This window comes from Podarcis cretensis, assembly GCF_951804945.1.
Source record: "Podarcis cretensis genome assembly, chromosome: 12".
Taxonomy (NCBI): Eukaryota; Metazoa; Chordata; class Lepidosauria; order Squamata; family Lacertidae; genus Podarcis; species Podarcis cretensis.
The window spans coordinates 47,966,495-47,989,444 of NC_137181.1; the positions used below are offsets into that span (position 1 = coordinate 47,966,495).

General features: G+C 41.3%; 1 protein-coding gene across 3 annotated transcripts in view; it reads right to left on the minus strand.

Moving 5' to 3' along the window:
- The window catches only part of NPHP3 (nephrocystin 3), a 224,095-nt gene that overhangs the window by 200,301 nt on the left and 844 nt on the right, over positions 1 to 22,950 (minus strand). For 2 of the 3 annotated variants that reach the window (XM_079947171.1, XM_079947170.1), the window contains exons 2-10: positions 22,059 to 22,696; positions 21,683 to 21,808; positions 20,801 to 20,951; positions 18,990 to 19,142; positions 17,534 to 17,667; positions 15,131 to 15,291; positions 14,410 to 14,557; positions 13,422 to 13,496; positions 4,826 to 5,005 (exon numbers count right to left, since the gene is read on the minus strand). In XM_079947171.1, the coding sequence (XP_079803297.1) occupies positions 4,826 to 5,005; positions 13,422 to 13,496; positions 14,410 to 14,557; positions 15,131 to 15,291; positions 17,534 to 17,667; positions 18,990 to 19,142; positions 20,801 to 20,951; positions 21,683 to 21,808; positions 22,059 to 22,412 (1,482 nt within the window). In that variant the 5' untranslated portion in view covers positions 22,413 to 22,696. Of the gene's footprint in view, positions 1 to 4,825; positions 5,006 to 13,421; positions 13,497 to 14,409; positions 14,558 to 15,130; positions 15,292 to 17,533; positions 17,668 to 18,989; positions 19,143 to 20,800; positions 20,952 to 21,682; positions 21,809 to 22,058; positions 22,768 to 22,950 lie in introns of those variants that run through there. The other variant, XM_079947169.1, reaches the window with a different exon arrangement.

Here is a 22,950-nt window from a genome sequence, read left to right on the forward strand (position 1 = left end):
AATAATTGGAGTCTATGCACCTAATGAGGGGAAATCAGAGTTTTATAAGAAACTGCATGAGACGTTAATGGACTTTATAGATCGAAATATCATTTTGATGGGAGATATGAATGGCGTTGTCTCGACATATATGGATAAATCTGAAAGACAAGTAGTCACAAAAGATGGAAGACTACCAAAGACCTTTTTTGAATTGACAGACAATATGGACTTGATTGATATTTGGAGAACTAAAAATCCCCTAGGTAGAGAGGGGACCTTCTTCTCTGAAGCCAATTTGACCTGGACTAGAATAGACCAAATTTGGATTACAAGAGGGATGGCACCCAAGATTCGAAAGGTGGAAATCTGCCCCAAAATCTGCTCCGACCATAACCCAGTGAAGATGGATATGAAACTAACACCCACTGGTTCCTTTAGATGGAGAATGAATGACACCTTGTTTAGAGACTCTGAAATTGTGAAAAAGGCCCAAAAAACACTAAAAGACTACTTTGAGATAAATTTGAAGACTACCGTGGAGAAAAGAGTAATCTGGGATGCAAGTAAAGCCGTAATGAGGGGGTTTTTGATCCAGCAAAACGCTATAAAGAGGAAACTTCAAGAGGAGAAGAAAGAAAAGATTTTAGAGAAAATTAGAGAAGGCGAGAAGAGATTAAGGACTAAACCTAAGTCACAGGACATTCTACGAGAAATTAAATTACATCAGGCACAATATTTGAAAATGGTTAACCAGGATATAGAATGGAAAATTAAACAAATGAGACAAAAAACCTTCGAATCGGCCAATAAGTGTGGAAAGCTGTTAGCTTGGCAGCTGAAGAAAAGACAGAAATTAAATACTGTTACCAATCTTGAAGTAAATGGACGAAATATACAAAACCCACGGGAGATTCAAGACTGCTTCCAGAGATACTTTAAACAACTGTATTCACAAGGGCCACAGAATGAGATCAAAATCGAGAAATTTTTGGAAACAAATGGATTACAAAAAATTTCTCAAGAGAATAAATTAATACTGAACGACAAAATTTCTGAACAGGAGGTTGAAGGTGCCATTAAGAACCTGCAACTAGGCAAGTCTCCAGGCCCGGATGGGCTAACCTCCAAATACTACAAAGACATGAAAGATTACTTAATTCAACCTCTAATGGAGGTTGGCAATGAAATTATGGAAGGGAAAAGAGCGCCGGAGTCGTGGAAAGAAGCTTACATCACGCTTATACCGAAAAATGAGATAGAAAAGACACAACTAAAGAACTACCGCCCCATATCCCTACTTAATGTGGATTATAAAATTTTTGCTGATATTTTAGCTAGAAGATTGAAAAAAGTTTTAGCAACAATGATTCATAAAGACCAAGCTGGCTTTCTCCCAGGCAGACAATTGTCAAATAACACGAGAAACTTAATTGACATTTTAGAAAAGCTACAAGTTAATATAAATACAAAAGCTGTTTTAATATTTATTGATGCGGAGAAAGCCTTTGACAATATTTCGTGGAGCTTTATGAGGAAAAATTTGCAAGGGATGGGGGTTGGAGAAAGGTTTGGAAACGGTATAGGCGCGATTTACTCAGAACAGAAGGCGAAATTAATAGTGAATAATGCAGTAACGGAAGAAGTTAAGATAGAGAAAGGGACACGACAAGGCTGCCCAATTTCCCCTTTGCTTTTTATTTCAGTCCTGGAGGTCTTGCTGAATATGATTAGAAGGGACCAACAGATTCAGGGTATACAGGTCGGAGTTAAACACTATAAACTTAAAGCCTATGCAGATGACCTAGTACTGACGTTACAGGAGCCAATCCCTAGTTCTAAAAGAGCACTGGAAATAATACAAGAATTTGGTCGGGTGGCAGGTTTTAAATTGAATAAATCAAAAACTATGGTTTTAGAGAAAAATTTGACAGCAGTAGAGAAGGAAAGGTTTCAGGAAGAAACAGGTTTAATATTGGTGAAAAAAGTGAAATATCTAGGGGTGAACTTGACTTCGAAGAATGTAAATTTATTTAAAGATAATTATGAGAAGTGTTGGTCAGAAGTGAAAAAAGATCTTGAAATTTGGACAAACTTGAAACTTTCCTTATTGGGTAGAATTGCTGTTATCAAAATGAATGTATTGCCAAGAATGTTGTTTTTGTTTCAGACGCTACAAATCATTGACAAAATGGACTGTTTTGAGAAGTGGCAAAAAGAAATTTCTAGATTTGTCTGGCAGGGCAAAAAGCCCAGAATAAAATACAAAATTCTTACTGACGCAAAGGAAAGAGGGGGGTTTGCCCTGCCGGACTTCAAGTTATATTACGAAGCAGCAGCTTTTTGCTGGTTGAAGGATTGGCTACTTCTTGAAAACACGGATATTTTGGATTTGGAAGGATATGATAACGTTTTTGGGTGGCATGCATACTTGTGGTACGGTAAGGCTAAAGTGTACAAGACATTTAAAAACCATATTGTCAGGAAAGCATTGTTTAATGTCTGGATGAAATACAAGGATTTACTGGAAAATAAAACCCCTAGGTGGCTCTCACCTATGGAAGCAAAGGCCTTAAAAAAGCTTAATATGGAATCTAACTGGCCAAAATATTGGGAAATTCTGGAGCAGGAGGGAGATAAAATGAAATTGCAAAGTTATGAGAAACTTAAGGATAAGGTGCGAGACTGGTTACATTATTTTCAAATAAGAGAGGCCTATCATTTGGACAGGAAAATTGGTTTCCAGGTGGAAAAATCAAAGTTGGAAACAGAATTGTTAGAACCCAATGCTAAGATATTGTCGAGAATGTATAACTTGCTGTTGAAGTGGAATACTGAGGATGAAACGGTAAAATCTGCTATGATAAAATGGGCACAAGACGTTGGTCATAACATTATGTTTGTTGACTGGGAACAGTTGTGGACCACCGGTATGAAATTCACGGCATGTAATGCCTTAAGAGAGAATATTATGAAAATGATATATAGGTGGTACATGACCCCAGTCAAACTTGCAAAAATCTATCATTTGCCCGATAATAAATGTTGGAAATGCAAAGAAACTGAAGGGACATTCTTTCACCTTTGGTGGACGTGCCCAAGGATCAAGGCTTTCTGGGAGATGATATATAATGAACTGAAAAAGGTATTTAAGTATACCTTCTTGAAGAAACCAGAGGCCTTTCTTCTGGGCATGGTCGGCCAATTGGTGTCAAAGAAGGATAGAACTTTCTTTATGTACGCTACAGCAGCAGCAAGAATACTCATCGCAAAGTATTGGAAGACACAAGATCTACCCACTCTGGAAGAATGGCAGATGCAAGTAATAGACTATATGGAACTGGCTGAAATGACCGGCAGAATTCGAGATCAAGGAGAAGAGCAGGTGGAAGAGGACTGGAAGAAGTTTAAAGTCTATCTACAAAAACACTGTAAAATCTTTGAATGTTGAGGACATTGAAAAGGAAAGAAGGGGTTCTAGTGACTGAGTTAAATAAGAGCACAAAGGGAGGGATCAAGAATCAAAATGAACAAAGATTGAGCTTGCTGAACTAATTATTACATAGAATACAAGATCGGGAGGTGGGTGGAAGTAAGGAAAATAAGGTTTTGAAGGTTATAATTGGAAAGTGAGGGATTTTTTTATGTTTTTATATGTTAAAATCTCCTTTTTTCTCTTCTTCTTTTTTTTTGTCTATGTTTTCTTTTCTTTTGTAATGTTTGTGAAAGTTTTTCTTTTTGTAATGTTTGTGAAAATTTGCTTTTTTGTTCTTTTTTGTGAAAAATGCAATAAAAAATATTTTAAAAAAAAAAAAAGGAATGTATACATAGAGTTGGTGCCCTTCTTGCCAACAGTGTTCTGTTTAGATTTCTGTGTATGAAAAAAACCAGTGGATTGCAGCAATAGGGTACAAGGCAGCAAAACCCAAACGTATTTTAAGTGCCAGGAAAGTCAACAGGACCTTCAGCCTTTTGATTCAGAAGCAGTTCCTGTTAATTTTAACAGCAGTTGTTTGCATGTAAGCAGGTGCAGGATCTCAGTTAAAATTTGTACAGTTATCAAGCTTTTTGTTTTAAAGATTATCTTGTTCAAAGGGACCTAACATATACAGTGGCACCTCGGGTTACATATGCTTCAGGTTACAGACGCTTCAGGTTACAGACTCTGCTAACCCAGAAACAGTACCTTGGGTTAAGAACTTTGCTTCAGGATGAGAACAGAAATCGTGCAGCAGGAGGCCACATTAGCTAAAGTGGTGCTTCAGGTTAAGAACAGTTTCAGGTTAAGAACGGACCTCCGGAACGAATTAAGTTCTTAACCCGAGGTACCACTGTACCAGAGACTTGCCAAGTCAATAGATTTCCCCCATAACTGGTTTTGCACTGTGACTCTGATCCTCAAGTGGTTTAAAATACACCTGAATGAGGAGGTTGCACATGCTCACTTGTTTTTGTCAGCTGTGAGCCACCTTGTGCTGGCCCCCGATCTGCCATTTGCACTGGCAGAATGACCACCGTTGCTGGAAAGCACTCAGAAAACCTTTGTCCGGGAGCAGTCTAGACTTAAGGTTAAGTTTTTATACTTGTTACTTCAATAGTAAGGAAGCATACAGCCAGCTGGAATACGATCATTACATTTCCTCCTTGGTATAGGCACATTTGGCAATTGTCCCAAAACCAACCGAATCGTCTGCCTGGACATATGGCCGCCTTCAGCCTGAGGACTGAAAGCCTCTGGGGATGTTTGCAAACCCCACTCCTCCTGCAAGAGTGGCAGCCCTGCTGAAAGTGAAGAAAAACAGACACAAACACTTATTGTTTGCCTTAAAATAGGGCACAAACTTACTTTCTCAAATCCAAGCTCAGAAGTTGAACTGGACGCCTGCTGGAAGGCCTCCATCTGTTCTTGTTCATCGTGAGCATCCCACAGTACGTCTCCAAAAATTTCCTCTTCGGGAATGGAAGGCTCAGCACTGTCTGTTGCGCCCTTCCTTTCCAGTTGTGTAATTTCACAGCCCAGTATATCCTACGTTAGCAGAAAAACAGATCCTATGAAGAAGCAGTGAGTGACTCTTGTCTACGAAGTGGTCAGTGCAAAAAGAAGGAGGTAAAGGTAAAGGTAAAGGGACCCCTGACCATTAGGTCCAGTCGTGACCGACTCGGGTTGCAGCGCTCATCTCGCTTTACTGGCCGAGGGAGCCGGCGTACAGCTTCCGGGTCATGTGGCCAGCATGACTAAGCCGCTTCTGGCAAACCAGAACAGCGCACGGAAGCACCATTTACCTTCCCGCTGGAGCGGTACCTATTTATCTACTTGCACTCTGATGTGCTTTTGAACTGCTAGGTTGGCAGGAGCAGGGACCAAGCAACGGGAGCTCACCCCGACGCAGGGATTTGAACTGCCGACCTTCTGATCGGCAAGTCCTAGGCTCTGTGGTTTAACCCACAGCACCACCCGCGTCCCTAAAGAAGGAGGTGCTGGGGCTTAAATCTACCCCAAGGATTGTGGACAAAACAGAGTGTTTCCGGAAGTGGCAGAGAGATATTTCTAAATTTGTCTGGCAGGGCAAAAAGCCCAGAATTAAGTTTAAGATATTAACTGATGCGAAAGAAAGAGGGGTCTTTGCCCTGCCAGATTTAAGGCTGTACTATGAATCAGCAGCTTTTTGCTGGTTGAAAGATTGGCTGCTTCTCAAAGACACTGATGTACTAGATCTGGAAGGTTTTGACAATGCGTTTGGTTGGCATGCATATTTATGGTATGACAAGGTTAAGATCAACAAGAATTTCAAGAACCATATTGTCAGAAAAGCAGTGTTTAATGTCTGGACAAAATACAAAGACTTATTGGAAAACAAAACTCCAAGGTGGCTTTCACCATTGGAAGCTAAGGCCCGGAAAAGACTCAATATGGAGGCCAAATGGCCGAAGTATTGGGAAATATTAGAAAAAGATGGAGATAATTGGAAATTGCAGAGTCAGGAGAAAATGAAAGACAAAGTGCGAGATTGGTTACATTATGCTCAGATTAAAGAAGTTTTTAAACTTGATAAAAAGTTAGGATTCCAGGTGGAAAAATCGAAGTTAGAAACAGAACTGTTAGAGCCTAAGACTAAGGTACTCTCAAGAATGTATAACTTGCTGTTAAAATGGAACACACAAGATGAAATGGTTAAATCGGCTATGATAAAGTGGGCACAGGACATTGGGTATAATATTATGTTTGAGGACTGGGAAAAGTTATGGACCATTGGGCTGAATTTCACTGCATGTAATGCTTTGAAAGAAAATGTAATGAAAATGATATATAGATGGTACATGACCCCAGTCAAACTTGCAAAAATATACCACTTGTCTGATAATAAGTGTTGGAAATGCAGGGAAAGTGAAGGAACGTTCTTTCACCTCTGGTGGACTTGCCCTAGGGTTAAGGCCTTCTGGGAAATGATATATAATGAGCTGAAAAAGGTATTTAAGTATACCTTCCCTAAGAAACCAGAGGCCTTCCTTCTGGGCATCGTTGACCAGAGGGTGCTAAGGAATGACCGAACATTTTTTATGTATGCAACAATAGCAGCAAGGATACTCGTTGCGAAGCATTGGAAAACCCAAGATCTACCCACACTGGAAGAATGGCAGATGCAACTGATATTTTTTTTTTTTTTAATAATATTTATTAAGCATTTTCAAATATAACAGAAAAAGAAAAATCTTATTTTCAATAACATTTTTCCAGGACTTCCCCCCCCCACCCCCTTTTGTATTCCAATTCTTTCAATTAAATTCAACAAGTTCTTACCCCAAGTTTTAAACTTATTACAATTAACCCAATATTAAGAATGTTTTTCCCTCCCCTAAAATCGACCTCGCTCCCTTCCACGAGTTCCCCACTTTAATATGCAGAACAGATTAAAATTTTAAAAAGATAGAAAAAAGAATAAAGTATAATTTAACACCCTTTGGATTCCAAATTTCCCTCCCCCCTTTCCCGGTTGCGTTCCCCAATGTCCATCAATGCCTGTTGTCATCCTGGAAATCCCACTTCTAGGCTGAAATCCTTCAGAGATCCACTTTGCCGTCTTTTTAAATAGTCTTTGCCATCTTTTTAATCATCTTTAGTTTCAAGCGTCCAATCTTGGGAGAAATTCTATCTCAAAAAAGTCCATTTTTTTTTGTCCGATTCTTATTGTTCATGTTGTTCTTGTTGTTCTCTCTCCTCATTTTTCTCTAGTTTCATTTCCTGCTCTCCTGCAAAAATGTTCCAATTCCAAAAGCTTCTAAATTCTCCTACAGAGGCTTTGTTATTCAGGAACAAAACTTACGTCAAGTCCCTTCCATTCTTCAATAGATAAGTCTATTGTCTCCTTTAGTGTAGAGACCTCTGTAGACAAAATAGTATTCCATTTCTGCAGTTTCCCAGGAGATAAAAAATCCAGTTCAAGTTCCATGGCAACAGTACTTGTAATGTCCCACAGCCCCTCTAGGGGGATTATAGTTACTCAGTTTCCTTCCAGATCCACCCAACAGTCAAAGTAACTTGTAATTCCTTATTTTAGACAATTTGTATCTAATTCATAACAATGTAACCGGCAAAGTCCTCCTAGCAAAGTTCTCTTTTTATTCTTCAGCTTTGACAGCTCCTTTGACAGCTGTCAAAGCCTCTGTTTCTCCTCTCCCGGCGCTCTCGCGGATCGCTCCTGGTCCCGGGGGGGGGGTTGCATTTTAGCTCACATCTACTTTTCTCCTCCAGCCCAATCTTATAACTTTCCATCGTGAAATTAGTAACTTTATCAAACTTAGGTAGCACTCGATCTTAGTTGTTAAATCCTTTGCTTTAAATCCTCTACAACAGGGGGGAGGCTGACTTCCTTTTTGCTCCTCCCCCGCTCACTCCTAATTTAAAATTTAATTTTTTTTCCTTTTTTAAGTCCAGTTTCCAATTACTCACGGGTTGTTCTTTTATTCCGAATTTTCAATTGAAGAAGTCAGCACTCTCCGCCAAATGGCATGCGGCTTCGCTCGGCAGGGGAAGCGGAGGACTCACAGCACCACCACCCCCCCCTGTCACCCGCTCCACAGCCTTTAAAAAGGCTCCTTCGCGTGGTCGGGGGGGCGCAAATGGTGCCAGCCGAGTCACCATGCCCATGGGTTTCAGCGCCCATGGTTTTTGAGGGTCCCCGCGTCGCCGGCGCGGTAGAACCCAGCCCCTGCCGAGCCGACTCCCTCCGGAGCTCGGAGGGAGTCCGCCATTCGGCGATGGCGCCAACCCGGAAGTCGCAACTGATAGACTATATGGAACTGGCTGAGATGACTGGCAGAATTCGAGACCTGGGAGAGGAGACGGTGGAAGAAGATTGGAAGAAATTTAAGGACTATTTGCAAAAATATTGTAAACTGTATGAATGTTAAGGAGGATGCTTGATCACAAACAACTTGGCACTATTGAATTAGATAAACTGAACTATGAAGATAAGCTAAATTTAGGAAAAAATCAATTTTTAGATAATGATTAGGCTAAATTAAAAAGTTTTAAAAAGTCAAATGAATATATCTAAAATTTAAGATATAACATTGGAAAATTAGATAAGGTGGGGACAAGGTGATAAATTGCTGAATTAATTTTTATATTTCAGAACGTAGGAGAGGGAGATGTGAGGAAGTCCAAAAAGGATAAGAAAATATGTTATGAAATGTGATTTTTTTGTATGTTTCGTTTATTATGTTATAATTTTTTTAAAAAAACTATTAATAAATATTATATATATATAAAAAATTAAATCTACCCCAAGGACTTCTCCACCACCAAATTCAGGTGGGCTTTGGAGGAATCATCCTTTCTTCATATAGTTCATGTGTTTTAGGGATGTCCTGCCATCAGTCCAGTTCAAACTTAACATAAAACCACGGTTTTCCTACTACTTTCCTACTACAGCAAATCTTGGGCTTATGCGCTTTCTCTGTTTTTTCCTCTTCTGAGCATACAAGGAAAGAGACTGGAAGCTTCTGATGTCAAACAAACCATTTTGCTGATGTTCTATTTCAGGAGGACATGGGTGGCGCTGTGGTCTAAACCACTGAGCCTTTTGGGCTTGCCGATCAGAAGGTTGGCAGTTTGAATCCCCGTGAAGGAGTGAGCTCCCGTTGCTCTGTCCCAGCTCCTGCCAACCTAGCAGTTCAAAAGCATGCCAGTGCAAGTAGATAAATAGGTACCGCTGTGACGGGAAGGTAAACAGCATTTCCGTGCGCTCTGGTTTCCGTCACGGTGTTCCGTTGTGCCAGAATCAGTTTAAGTCATGCTGGCCACAAGACCTGGAAAGTTGTCTGTGGACAAACACCAGCTCCCTCAGCCTGAAAGTGAGATGAGCGCCGCAACCCCATAGTCACCTTTGACTAGACTTAAGAGTCCAGGGGTCATTTACCTTTCTTCTTCTTCTTTTTTTACAATTTCAGGGTGGTTATTGAGAACAAGCCAGGGACAAATCATGATTTCAGATCTTTGCTTGTTCTCACCAACCATAGTTCAAGCAACCCACAGTTTCCTGAAGTTTGCATATTACCTAAACCTGCAATTAGTTTTAAAGCTGAAGCCAAATACTTTTGGTTTCCCCCTCTGGCTTTAAATAAGATGCTTTAAAATATACTTTAGATATACATATAATAATGCAATGTGTGAAGCAACCCCAATTTATGCAGACGAAAGTCAAGAACCCCATGTTGATTTACTCCTTTAAAAAATTTCATAGCATTTAGTCACAAAATCAAAATATATCAAAAGATGGCAGACTACCTAAGACTTTTTTTGAACTGACTAACAATATGGACTTGATTGACATTTGGAGGACAAAAAACCCCTTGGGAAGAGAAGGAACATTCTTTTCTGAAGCCCAGCTGACATGGACAAGAATAGACCAAATATGGATATCTAGAGGCCTGGCACCGAAGACCAGAAAGGTGGAAATCTGCCCAAAAACCTGCTCCGACCACAATGCTGTAAAGATGGATATGACACTACTACCATCCGGCTCCTTTAGGTGGAAGATGAATGACAATTTGTTCAGAGATCAGGAGATTGTTAAAAAAGCCCAAAAAGTTTTGAAGGACTATTTTGAGATAAATTTGAACACTTCAGTGGAAAAAACAACTAACTGGGACGCAAGTAAAGCGGTGATGAGGGGGTTCTTGATACAACAGAATGCTGTAAAGAAAAGGGCACAAAATGAGAAAAAAGACAAGATTTTGGAGAAAATTAAAGAACTGGAGAAGAAATTAAGATCAAACCCGAAGTCACAGCCGATTCTGAGAGAAATTAAATTATACCAAGCACAATATTCTAAATTGATGAACCAGGAAATAGAATGGAGAATTAAATTAATGAAACAAAAAACATTTGAATCGGCAAATAAATGTGGGAAACTGCTAGCATGGCAGTTGAAAAGGAGACAGAAAATGAATACAGTTACCAATTTAGAGATTGAAGAGAAAAATGTTCAGAACCCCATGGAGATCAGAAAGTGCTTTCAGAGGTATTTTAAACAACTATATACTCAAGGTCCGCAAGATGAGGCACAGATAGAACAATTTCTGATAAAGAATGGGCTGCCAAAAGTGTCACAAGAAAATAGATCAATCCTGAATAGCAGAATAACACGACAAGAGATGGAACAAGCCATTCAGAACATGCAACTGGGCAAATCTCCAGGGCCAGATGGGCTGACCTCCAAGTACTATAAGACATTGAAAGATTATTTGATACAACCACTGATGGAGGTCAGCAATGAAATTATGGAGGGGAAGAAGGTGCCGGAAACGTGGAAAGAAGCTTTTATCACATTGATACCAAAATCAGAAACTGAAAAGACACAACTTAAAAACTACCGCCCCATCTCCCTTTTAAATGTGGATTACAAAATATTTGCAGACATATTAGCAACTAGATTTAAGAAAGTGTTAAATGAAGTAATTCATAAGGACCAAGCAGGCTTTCTCCCTGGCAGATATTTGTTTGCTAATACAAGGAATATTATTGACATTTTGGAACTTTTACAAACAAATATTAATACAAAAGCAGTTTTAATTTTTATAGATGCGGAGAAGGCCTTTGATAACATTTCTTGGAAATTTATGAAGAAAAATCTGGAAGGAATGGGAGTGGGATGGGGCTTTGAAAATGGGATAGAGGCAATCTATTCAGAACAAAAGGCTAAACTGATAGTTAACAATGTGATTACGGAAGAGTTTAAAATTGAAAAGGGAACACGACAAGGCTGCCCTATCTCCCCATTGTTATTCATTTCGGTCTTGGAGGTGCTCTTGAACATGATTAGGGGGGACCGGATGGTTGAAGGAATTCAGGTCGGAGAGAAACAATACAAATTGAAAGCGTTCGCAGATGACCTAGTTTTGACCCTACAGGAGCCAGAGCCAAGTACGAAAAAAGCATTACAATTGATCCAAGAATTTGGCCGGGTGGCGGGATTTAAATTAAACAAACAGAAAACTAAAGTATTGGGAAAGAACTTGACAGATACAGAGTCAGAATGGTTTCAGAAAGAGACAGAGTTAAATGTGGTTAAAAAAGTGAAATACCTAGGGGTAAATATAACATCAAAAAATCTAAATCTGTTTAAGGATAATTATGAGAAATGCTGGTCAGAAATTAAGAGAGATCTAGAAAGTTGGACAAGATTGAAACTTTCTTTGTTAGGCCGAATCGCCGCTGTAAAGATGAATGTATTGCCAAAAATGTTGTTTTTGTTTCAAACATTACAGATTGTGGATAAAACAGAATGCTTCCAGAAGTGGCAGAGAGATATTTCCAAATTTGTCTGGCAGGGCAAAAAGCCCAGAATCAAGTTTAAGATACTAACTGATGTGAAAGAAAGAGGGGGCTTTGCCCTGCCAGACTTAAGGCTGTATTATGAAGCAGCAGCTTTCTGCTGGCTAAAAGACTGGCTACTTCTGGAGGACACTGATGTATTGGATTTGGAAGGTTTCACCAATGTGTTTGGTTGGCATGCATATCTATGGTACGATAAGGCTTTTAAGAACCATATTGTCAGAAAGGCAGTGTTTAATGTCTGGACAAAATATAAAGACTTATTGGAAAATAAAACTCCAAGGTGGCTTTCACCATTGGAAGCTAAGGCCCGAAAAAGACTCAATATGGAGGCCAAATGGCCAAAGTATTGGGAAATATTAGAAAAAGAAGGAGACAATTGGAAATTGCAGAGTCAGGAGAAAATGAAAGACAAAGTGCGAGATTGGTTACACTACGCCCAGATTAAAGAAGTTTTTAAACTTGATAAAAAATTAGGATTCCAGGTGGAAAAATCGAAATTAGAAACGGAATTGCTAGAGCCTAAGACCAAGGTACTGTCAAGAATGTACAACTTGCTGTTAAAATGGAACACACAAGATGAAACGGTTAAATCGGCTATGATAAAGTGGGCACAGGACATAGGGTATAATATTATGTTTGAGGACTGGGAAAAGTTGTGGACTACTGGGTTGAATTTCACTGCATGTAATGCTTTGAAAGAAAATGTAATGAAAATGATATATAGATGGTACATGACCCCAGTCAAACTTGCAAAAATATACCACTTGTCTGATAATAAGTGTTGGAAATGTAAGGAAAATGAAGGAACGTTCTTTCACCTTTGGTGGACCTGTCCTAAGGTGAAGGTCTTCTGGGAAATGATATATAATGAGCTGAAAAAGGTATTTAAGTATACCTTCCTTAAGAAACCAGAGGCCTTCCTTTTGGGTATTGTCGGTCGGGTGTTAAAGAAAGACCGAACTTTTTTCATGTACGCAACAGCAGCAGCAAGGATACTTATTGCTAAACACTGGAAAACCCAAGATCTACCCACACTGGAAGAATGGCAGATGCAACTGATGAACTACATGGAACTGGCTGAGATGACTGGCAGAATCCGAGACCTGGGAGAAGAAATCGTTGAAGAGGACTGGAAAAAATTTAAGCTTTATCTGCAAAAATATTGTAAACTGTATGAATGTTAAGCAGGATGCTTGATTTTAGACAAATTGGCACCATCAAAATAGATGAAGTAAATCATGAAGATAATTTAAATATAAGATGAAAAACCTATTTTTTTTTTAGATAATTATTAGGCTAAATTAAATTTTCTTTTGTAAGGATTGGAATAAACGTATCTAAAATTTGAAATATATTCGAAATTTGACAGTAAGGATGGAGATAAGGGAATAAATTGTTGTTTTAAGTGTATTAAACTAGAACGTAGGAGCGGGAGATGTGAGGAAGTCCAGAAGTGATAAGAAAATATGTGATATGCAATGTTATGTTCATTTTTTTTTTTACTGTAAATGAAAAATTCTTAATAAATATTTTTTTTAAAAAAAATAAATTCATAGCATTTATACACTGCTTTTCCACAGACAACTGGCCTTTAGGGAAATACCTGTTTTATGGTCTTTTCCACATAATTATAGACTTCACGGGCTCCTTCCTCTTCTCCTCCTATATGGCTGATGATCTGGGGTAGGAAGAGAGAGAATTGATTCTGAAAAGACTACGTCTCCAGATAGAAGTAAGTTGTTTTTAGAGACCTGGGGCATCTTATTCAGAAAAGATTTGCACACTTTTAAAAAAAAAACAGAAAGTCAGTTCAGCATACTACTCTCCTAGGCAACAATAATTAAATCTCCTGATTCCATAGGAAGCCTAGATGAGCTACTCTTTTCCTTTTAAAAATTGCTTCGTTACAAACATACACAAACTTATCTACATTTTAAAATTAAATATCACAAGAAGAATTAAATGGGGTTGTTGCTTTTCAAAGGGTGTGGATCATCAGGCCAAGCTATATATTTGGATGAAGGGCTGTATTTAAAATTTGTACCGTTATGCAATAACCACTCAATACTAGCCATTTCAAACTCAGTAGTACAAAGGGCAGGCATGACAGAGGACAAAAATGAATGCTAGTAGGGAAGAGTAATTTGAAGTATCTTCATTCTTTGAATCAAATTAATTTTAAGGAAAGAACATTTTTTTCAGAAGTGAACTACATAAACAAAAGCACATTTTAAAGGCCAAAAAATAAAAAAATAAAAATCCTTCCTCACTAGGGTTCAAGGTGAAAAATATTAGAAGCAATATCTCTTTTTGGAAACCTCAACCTTTCTTCCACTAGATATTTATATTAAAGACAGAAACAACTATTGCAGCGTGACAGTACACAACTATCTAGGAAGCGAAATTGATTTGGGATTGCACAATCGGGTTGCCTGAATGTGTGCTATTTCATTATCTTCCTGCATGCACTATCCTTAAAAAATAATAATAATTAAGGAGTCACATACAAATTATGTTAACACCAGCTTCTACAAATGGTTACAAAATAAGAAAACTGATAAACGTACCGACCTTCAGCACACTCTCATTACCTTTGTTTTGTTTACATAACGAACTTGCTCAACTAATCGCTGCACAGAATCTGAAGCAACTTGTCCATCTTCCAGTCGGTGGCAAATAAGCCGGGGCTTCCCTTCAGGGTTCTTCAAGAAAGCTTCTTCGCACTCATCCAGCAGGCAGCTAGATTGAAAAACCAGCATTTTTGTGCTATATACTATTCTGCTGTAGCACACAGTTTTCATCAACATCAGCCCCAAGGGTGCATTTTTTTCTACAATAGGCTCCAGTCAAAAAGGGACAAGCCTTTTTATCACAAAACAAGCAACACGCCTTTAAAAAACTGAGGGCAAAAATGTCCTGAGATTCAGAGTTGTAAAGAAACAGACAAAAATAAATAAAACCAAATGGGTCTTTTAAGGAAAAGTACCCTTAGGCTGCAACCCTATAAACCCCATTAAACACAGTAAGTAGGCATTAGATATTGTGCTCTTGGTATTCTTTCTAGGAAGAATGCTGGTGTATACATTTGAATAAAGTAAGCGCACTTCAATCGGAATATGTTAGAAAACCTGAAAGGTTGAGACAAGCTGAGTTTTTAAACCTGGTTTAAGGCAGGTTCTGTATTCAAGTATTTAAAAACAAAACTGATTGAAAATATATTCCATAAACCCAGGAACATCTTAGTGACATAATCCTCTTTTACTGATGCACTTCCCTGTTTCTGCTTAACGGTTTCCTAAGCTGCTAACTCACCTTGGCAAATTTAGATGCAAGAACAAAATGGCTAAAGAGCTTTTCTCAATTTCCCATTTTCTCACAGCCTGGAAAGTACTTTCAGTTTCTACTGGAAAATGGACAGCTTGGAAGAAGTATTCCATTGTTTCACAATATTTCCGAAGTTTGGGAGAGTATTTCTGAAAGTTAAGAGGAAAATGTGGGTTTTGTTATGGGTGCTAAACTGCCATCACAAAAAACAAGATTGAGCCATTGTTTTGCTGGGTTTCACTAATTGGGGTTAACACAAGAAACTCTGGCTAGCAGTAATCACTGTTAACCATTAAGTTTACTCTCAGCCACAGTCATTCATAAATTATTACTAGTAGTGGGTTGTAAGCCTGAGAGTCATTTGACATGCTGGATACCACCTTCCTTCCTAAATCAATTTATTTTCTCTCCAGTTAGCTACAAGATGCTCTGGATGATGCCAAGGACATGACAAGAGACAGTCCCGTTCTCTTGTTTCTCAGATTTATTTACCGTATTTTTCGCACCCTAGGGCGCACCGGACCATAGGGCACACCCAGTTTTTAGGGGGGGGAAATCAAGGGAAAAAAAATTTCCCCCCCAGCCCCAAAGAGCAGCGTACAGGCTGCACACAACCTCTCCCTGCCAGAGGGGTTGCGCGCAGCTATGGAAGAAGGCAAGGCAGCGAGCGGGATGGATCCCGCTCGCTGTTTTGGCTTCCCCTTTAGCCCCGTGCAGCCTCTCCCTCCCGGGAGAGGCTGCGTGGGGCTAAAGAATCCATAGCCCCGTGCAGCCTCTCCTTGCGGAGGGGTTGCGCGCAGCTATGGAAGAAGGCAAGGCAGCGAGCGGGATGGATCCCGCTCGCTGCTTTGGCTTCCCCTTTAGCCCCGTGCAGCCTCTCCCTCCTGGGCTAAAGAATCCATAGCCCCGTGCAGCCTCTCCTTGCGGAGGGGTTGCGCGCAGCTACGGAGCAAGCCAAGGCAGGGGGCGGGATGGATCCCACTCGCTGCTTTGGCTTCCCCCTTAGCCCCGTGCAGCCTCTCCTTGCCGGGAGACCCTGCGCGGGGCTAAAGAATCCATAGCTCCGTGCAGCCTCTCCTTGCGGAGGGGTTGCACGCAGCTATGGAAGAAGGCAAAGCAGCGAGCGGGATGGATCCCGCTCGCTGCTTTGGCTTCCCCTTTAGCCCCGTGCAGCCTCTCCTTGCCGGGAGACGCTGCGCAGGGCTAAAGAAGCCATAGCCCCGTGCAGCCTCTCCCTGCCGGAGGGGTTGCGTGCAGCTATGGCAGAAGCCTGCATTCGCTCCATAGGACGCACACACATTTTCCCTCAATTTTTGGAGGGGAAAAACTGCGTCCAATAGAGCGAAAAATACGGTACTTACAATAATTTATAACTCACTTTTTTATACAAGGATACTCAGACTGGTTCACACAACCGAGCAAAGATAGTACTGAAAGACCAAAATAAGGTATTATACAAGCACAAGAATAATATCCAAGATCACAGCACAATTTCATGCACAGCTGAAAGTAGAAGAGTTTCAAATCAGTTGACGTAAGACCCAAAAGCTCACTAGAACAGCCGTATTTTCATTGCTTCATGAAGTAGCAATGGTGTTGGGCAGACCCCTGTTGGAAGAGTGTTCCACAACACTGGACCTCCCACCCACTGCACCTCCAATGGTCGCAGAATCCAGATTTCAACATTGATTTTAGTGCTCAGGTAGGTTCAAACTGAAGGCAGCAGTTCTGGTTTGGAGGGGTTTGAACTTCCCTTTCTCAAAAAGGTTTGCAAAAGCCCAGGGGCATTTCAAGATAAGCATAACTATAATAAAACACTTCTCCATTTGCTGTACATTATACTGAGAATTTGTTGGTAGATAGGTAAATAAATGACAGTGTGGACTACAACCAGGTGGATGGAAGTTATATTCTGATCAAACCAAAATTCAAAATAAAGTTGCTGTGTCACACAGCCAGAATAATACTCTTTGCACTGAAGTGATTCATTGTGTCACACACCAGGTCACCAAGGCGTCATAAATTCAGAAAATTCCGCCCCATATGACAGAAAAAAGCCACATTATTTATGAGCCAAGTAATATATTTAAGGCTTATACTGTCTACTCTGGTGGGTAGCAGTTCTCTATACCTTGAGGCAAACACCTTGCTCAGCGATATGAATCAAAATTACTTTTAAACTGGAAAATGCCAAGTGGTAACCTAGAAATCTTATAAATACCAAAACACAGACTCTACTAACTGGGCAATGTTCCCTGTTTTGAAAACTGAAATCAGGATACGGTTTATTGTCCGTGTGAATCAGATTGCAAAGTGTTGTGACAACAGAACACTTGACAATGCAGAAAAGTGTAGAAAATCACTAGTATATCGTGCGCACATTTTTCTCACCTGGATGAAGATGTCTACTTCGTTCTGAGTCTCTTCTGTACTGATGAGATACACCCTAACTGTATTGCTCCACAAAGAGTGGGAAAACAAGGGAGTGACTTGCAGCAAACTAGCAACAGCTGCATCCCAGTCATCTGCAAGTAAGAAAAGACAACAAACACAAACACATTGTTAGCCAATTCAAAACCACCAATCAGCTTAATGCAGCCCAGCCGGTCCATCCCTCCCACCAAGCTCTTCCAACAGTCACAGGGGACGGTATGCAATTCGCCTGCCCTGTCAATGTTGCCAGCCTGGAACTTAAGGGCCACAAAATGTTGCTCATTCATCAATATTTATTTAAACTGAATGTCACGTTTCGAAGCAGCGAATGAAAATATCCTGTGCTACCAAGTACGTGTGCCGTAGTGCTCTCTTTAAAAATAAAAGAAGTCCCTTTGGGTGGCTTCAAACAAAGAGAGAGACACATATGACTTCTGAATTTGAAAAGTGATAAGTGATGCCCCTGGTCCCATCACCCCCTGGCAAATAGAAGGGGAAGAAATGGAGGCAGTGAGAGATTTTACTTTCTTGGGCTCCATGATCACTGCAGATGGTGACAGCAGTCACAAAATTAAAAGACGCCTGCTCCTTGGGAGAAAGGCGATGGCAAACCTAGACAGCGTCTTAAAAAGCAGAGACATCACCTTGCCAACAAAGGTCCGTATAGTTAAAGCCATGGTTTTCCCAGTAGTGATGTATGGAAGTGAGAGCTGGACCATCAAGAAGGCTGATCGCCGAAGAATTGATGCTTTTGAATTATGGTGCTGGAGGAGACTCTTGAGAGTCCCATGGACGTATCCATTCTTAAGGAAATCAGCCCTGAGTGCTCACTGGAAGGACAGATCGTGAAGCTGAGGCTCCAATACTTTGGCCACCTCATGAGAAGAGAAGACTCCCTGGAAAAGACCCTGATGTTGGGAAAGATGGAGGGCACAAGGAGAAGGGGACGACAGAGGATGAGATGGTTGGACAGTGTTCTCGAAGCTACAAACATGAGTTTGACCAAACTGCGGGAGGCAGTGGAAGACAGGAGTGCCTGGCGCGCTCTGGTCCATGGGGTCACGAAGAGTCGGACACGACTAAACGACTAAACAACAAAGTGATGCCTCTAACAACCACAACAACCCAACACCCATTTCAGGATAGGGAGGGAAGATTCAATCAATCAATCAATCAATCAATCATTATTTCACCAGTTTAAACCTCAGTTGGCACTATAGGTCATCTACAAAGAAGCTGGAATTTGTGCAGGTACGTGATATAACTAAAACACTGCTGAAAAGATGAATTGTTCTGTAGGTCGACTCCGCATTTCAGCCAAAGATTGTCTTGAAGTGATACAACACTGCAATATTTTGTCTCGGGTCTTTTTAAATTTTAATTACCCTTGCTTCAGAGAGAACCAAGCCCTTACCTCTGTTGACATTTGCAAATGGCCCTTCCACATCTATGGAGCTATGTGCAAACTCAGGGCCTCGGAAGGACTGTTGAAGCTGTATCATGCTGCCCATGGAAGGCTCGCTTCCCAAAGCTCTGCCAGTCCAATATTCGGTCTGAGCTCCAGTGGCTTAAAAATAAAACAAGCATTTACTGATGAATACCTATTGTTTACATAGACTGGACATCAATTACCTAGTCATTTAGGAGACATGCAACAATTTAATCAGCATAACATAAATCAAATGATGAATTATCAAAGGCAGCCCTGTTTAGGGAAGCTTTTAATGTTTGATGCATTACTGTATTTTAATATTTTGTTGGAAGCTGCCCAGAGTGGCTGGCGAAGCCCAGCCAGATGGGCGGGGTATAAATAATAAATTATTATTATTATTATTATTATTATTATTATTAGTAACGTAAGACAACAGCTTAAAATGCAAACAGATATAACCCAGGCTAGCTTCTGGTGTTGATGTAATATCTTGGGTGATTGGCCATTAAGGGAAACAAAGGAAAGATGTTTTGTGTGAGATGGTAAATAGTTGGAAGGACAAAGCCTGAATTTAGGAGTTGAGTTGCAGTGATGTGACCAAGAATTAAATCAGCAAGCTGGAGAGTCAGAACAGTATTTGAGAGCAATTGTTTGATTTCTGTTTGAATCCAAGACTGCAGCTATAGGAAAATTAAGACCTTTTTGGGGTGTTAATGCTGCAACCCCTCCACCATAGGCTTAGGTTGCATATAAAAGGTAAAAGGTAAAGGTACCCCTGCCCGTACGGGCCAGTCTTGACAGACTCTGGGATTGTGCGCCCATCTCACTTAAGAGGCCAGGGGCCAGCGCTGTCCGGAGACACTTCCGGGTCACGTGGCCAGCGTGACATCGCTGCTCTGGCCAGAGCCAGAGCCGCACACGGAAACGCCGTTTACCTTCCCGCTGGTAAGCGGTCCCTATTTATCTACTTGCACCCGGAGGTGCTTTCGAACTGCTAGGTTGGCAGGCGCTGGGACCAAGCAGCGGGAGCGCACCCCGCCGCAGGGATTCGAACCGCCGACCTTTCGATCGGCAAGTCCTAGGCGCTGAGGCTTTAACCCACAGCGCCACCTGCGTCCCATTAGGTTGCATATAGGTGTAGATAAAACTTTATATCATAAAGACACCGCTGTCTCTGCTGTGCCTCATTTCCAAAAGGAAACATGAACACTGGGGAAGCCCCTAAGACCCACGGAATCTTAGGAACGAGTTTGGAGTGGGGTGCAACATTACATTTGGGGGTCAAATAGCATCTTTTGGCAGTGGTGCACGTGAGGATCACTGTACAGCGATACTACAATTTGAAATGGCTTGTGTGATGAGTTCATGGGTGGGTGGGTAGTAATTTAGCAGATTATCATTGTTTAAAAGTTAATAGTATATTGTAGTTTTTTTAATCCACCAGGAATAGAACCTTTTTTCTATCTTATGCTACACATTTATACAGTGGTACCTCTGGATGCGAACAGGATCCATTCCGGAGCCCCGTTCGCATCCTGAAGCGAACGTAAGACAGGACTGCGCATCTGCACATGTTGTTTTTCACCGCTTCCGTGCATGCGCGTGATGTCGTTTTGAGCGTCTGCGCATGCGCGAGTGGCGAAACCCAGAAGTAACGCGCTCCGTTACTTCTGGGTCGCCACGGAGCGCAACCCGAAAATATTTAAGCTGAAGCATATTCACCCCAATGTATGACTGTATACATTTCCCCCCCACACACATGACTGGCAAAAGCAGCAGGTTAAAATTCTTACCGGTAACCTCCGTGCAGCTGTCATCTGAATCCGACTCCTCAGGATCAAAGACCTGGATGCCCTGGGCCTGCAGCCTCTGCAGTTTTGCCTCCAGATCCCGCTTAGCCCTCAGTAAATCCTGAATTTCATTTTCCTTGGTTTCTCTAAAAATCTATATAAAAAAGTAAGGTTAACTATATGAACCTAACCACCAGCCAGAATTTACAGCTGTTCTAAAACACCACTTAATAGTATGTGAGAGTCCTTTCATGCTGGCATGAAACTAACACCTGCTGGGACAGTCCGATGTACAAGCGACAGGACCCTCAGCCCCTACCACGATGCAATGTAAAAGGCAGAAGGAACATAAGTACAGTGGTGCCTCAGGTTAAGTACTTAATTCGTTCCAGAGGTCTGTTCTTAACCTGAAACTGTTCTTAACCTGAAGCACCACTTTAGCTAATGGGGCCTCCCGCTGCTGCCGCGCCGCCAGAGCATGATTCCTGTTCTTATCCTGAAGCAAAGTTCTTAACCTGAAGCACTATTTCTGGGTGTGTAACCTGAAGCGTATGTAACCTCAAGTGTATATAACACAAGGTACCACTGTAGACACAAATCGGAACTGCAACAAAATCTTGCAGTGTGGAGTGGCCCTGTTTAGGGTTTTGGCCACTTTTCCTTCTTCAAAATGCTCCACTTGATTCCTGCCTCTAGTTTGGTGTTTTCTCCCATTAACAGACGCTCGGCATACATGTTCAGTGCCCACTGAGTTGCAGGGAGGTCCCCCCCTTGCATATTCCCAAAGCATATCGATACCTCCTTTTTGTTTCTCAGCGGCCAGTCCTGGTTTCAAAAGCTACCGGCACTCAGCACCTGAATTGGCTGCTAGAAGGAGTGATTTACCTTGAACTGCCTCTTGACTTTGTCCCGGTCGTGTTCAAATGTAGCTGCTCTCTCCATGGCTTGATATTTGGCCTCTAGAGCACTTTCTTTCTCTCGGAGTATCTTTTGATAGGTTTTCTGAAGTGCCTAAAAAAAGACCAGTGTTATTGAGGGAGAGAGAGAGAGAGAGTGAGTTCTCCCTAGGATGAAAAATTACAGCTAAGCAATGGTTTTGACTGTTAACGTCTAAGTGTCAGAATAGAAAAATTGGCAGCTTGCAAGAAGCTGCTCTCCAATTCCAAAGCGGTGTTGTTGTTGTTGTTTTATTACGTTTGGTCTTGTAAACCTATGCCTCTTTTTGCTAGCCCAAGATGGCTGCCCCAGCCTTTCAAGTTACCTGTAGCTCTGCCCGAAGTCTCTTGTTCTCCTTATCCAGCTTGTTCTCCTTTTTCATCATAGAGGCCACCTCGTTGTTCTTGCTGATGCGGAAGATCTCGTACTCCTTTTTCAGCCGCTCGTACTCTGCCATGCATTCCAGCTCCTGTACGGATGCTGTGGACTTGAAGCTGGCTCCGATGAGGCCTCCAGGCCGCGACGTCCCTACACGGCGGAAGGAGCTGCGCAGGAGGCGGGCTTTGGGCTTCACCTCCACGGGGATCTCGCAAGCTTCGCCACCACCTCCCTCGTAGGTGTCTTCAATCACCTCCCCAACTGTGCCGATGGGGTTCACCAACGATGAAGCAGTCCCCATAACACCTTCCTCAACCCTGTATCTTCTTGATGGAAGTTACTGCCTTACTCAAAGGCTACACCAAAATGCCAGGCATTCACCCTTCCTCAGTATTTATGCCAAGACCCTCAACTGCAGATTTAAAGCTCTGTGCCAGCCCTATAGCCACAGATCGGCCTCAACCCTCCCATTGCACTTAGCCATGAACTGTTCCAAGATTGTCCGGCTGCTTCAGCAAGCCAGCTCTTTAGGTTCGTAACATGGCCAGGGTTTTTGAATGCACAGTCTTCTGGGCTCTGCATCTTCTAGATATTCAACAGGGAAATCTTTTTTTTTAAATTTGCAAATCAGCACGTACAGATGAAGAATGACAACCCTACTCCCCCTTACAAAGTGATTGTATTATGTTTTTCATAAAACCAACGCACTACCAAGAACTGGATTATTCTCATTCTTATAAACCTCCTGGTCAATTCTTACACCACCCAACCAAGATTGCAGCCACATGGTAAAGATTTCGTGAGTCTAGCCATCATTACTACCACACCCGACTTCTGAA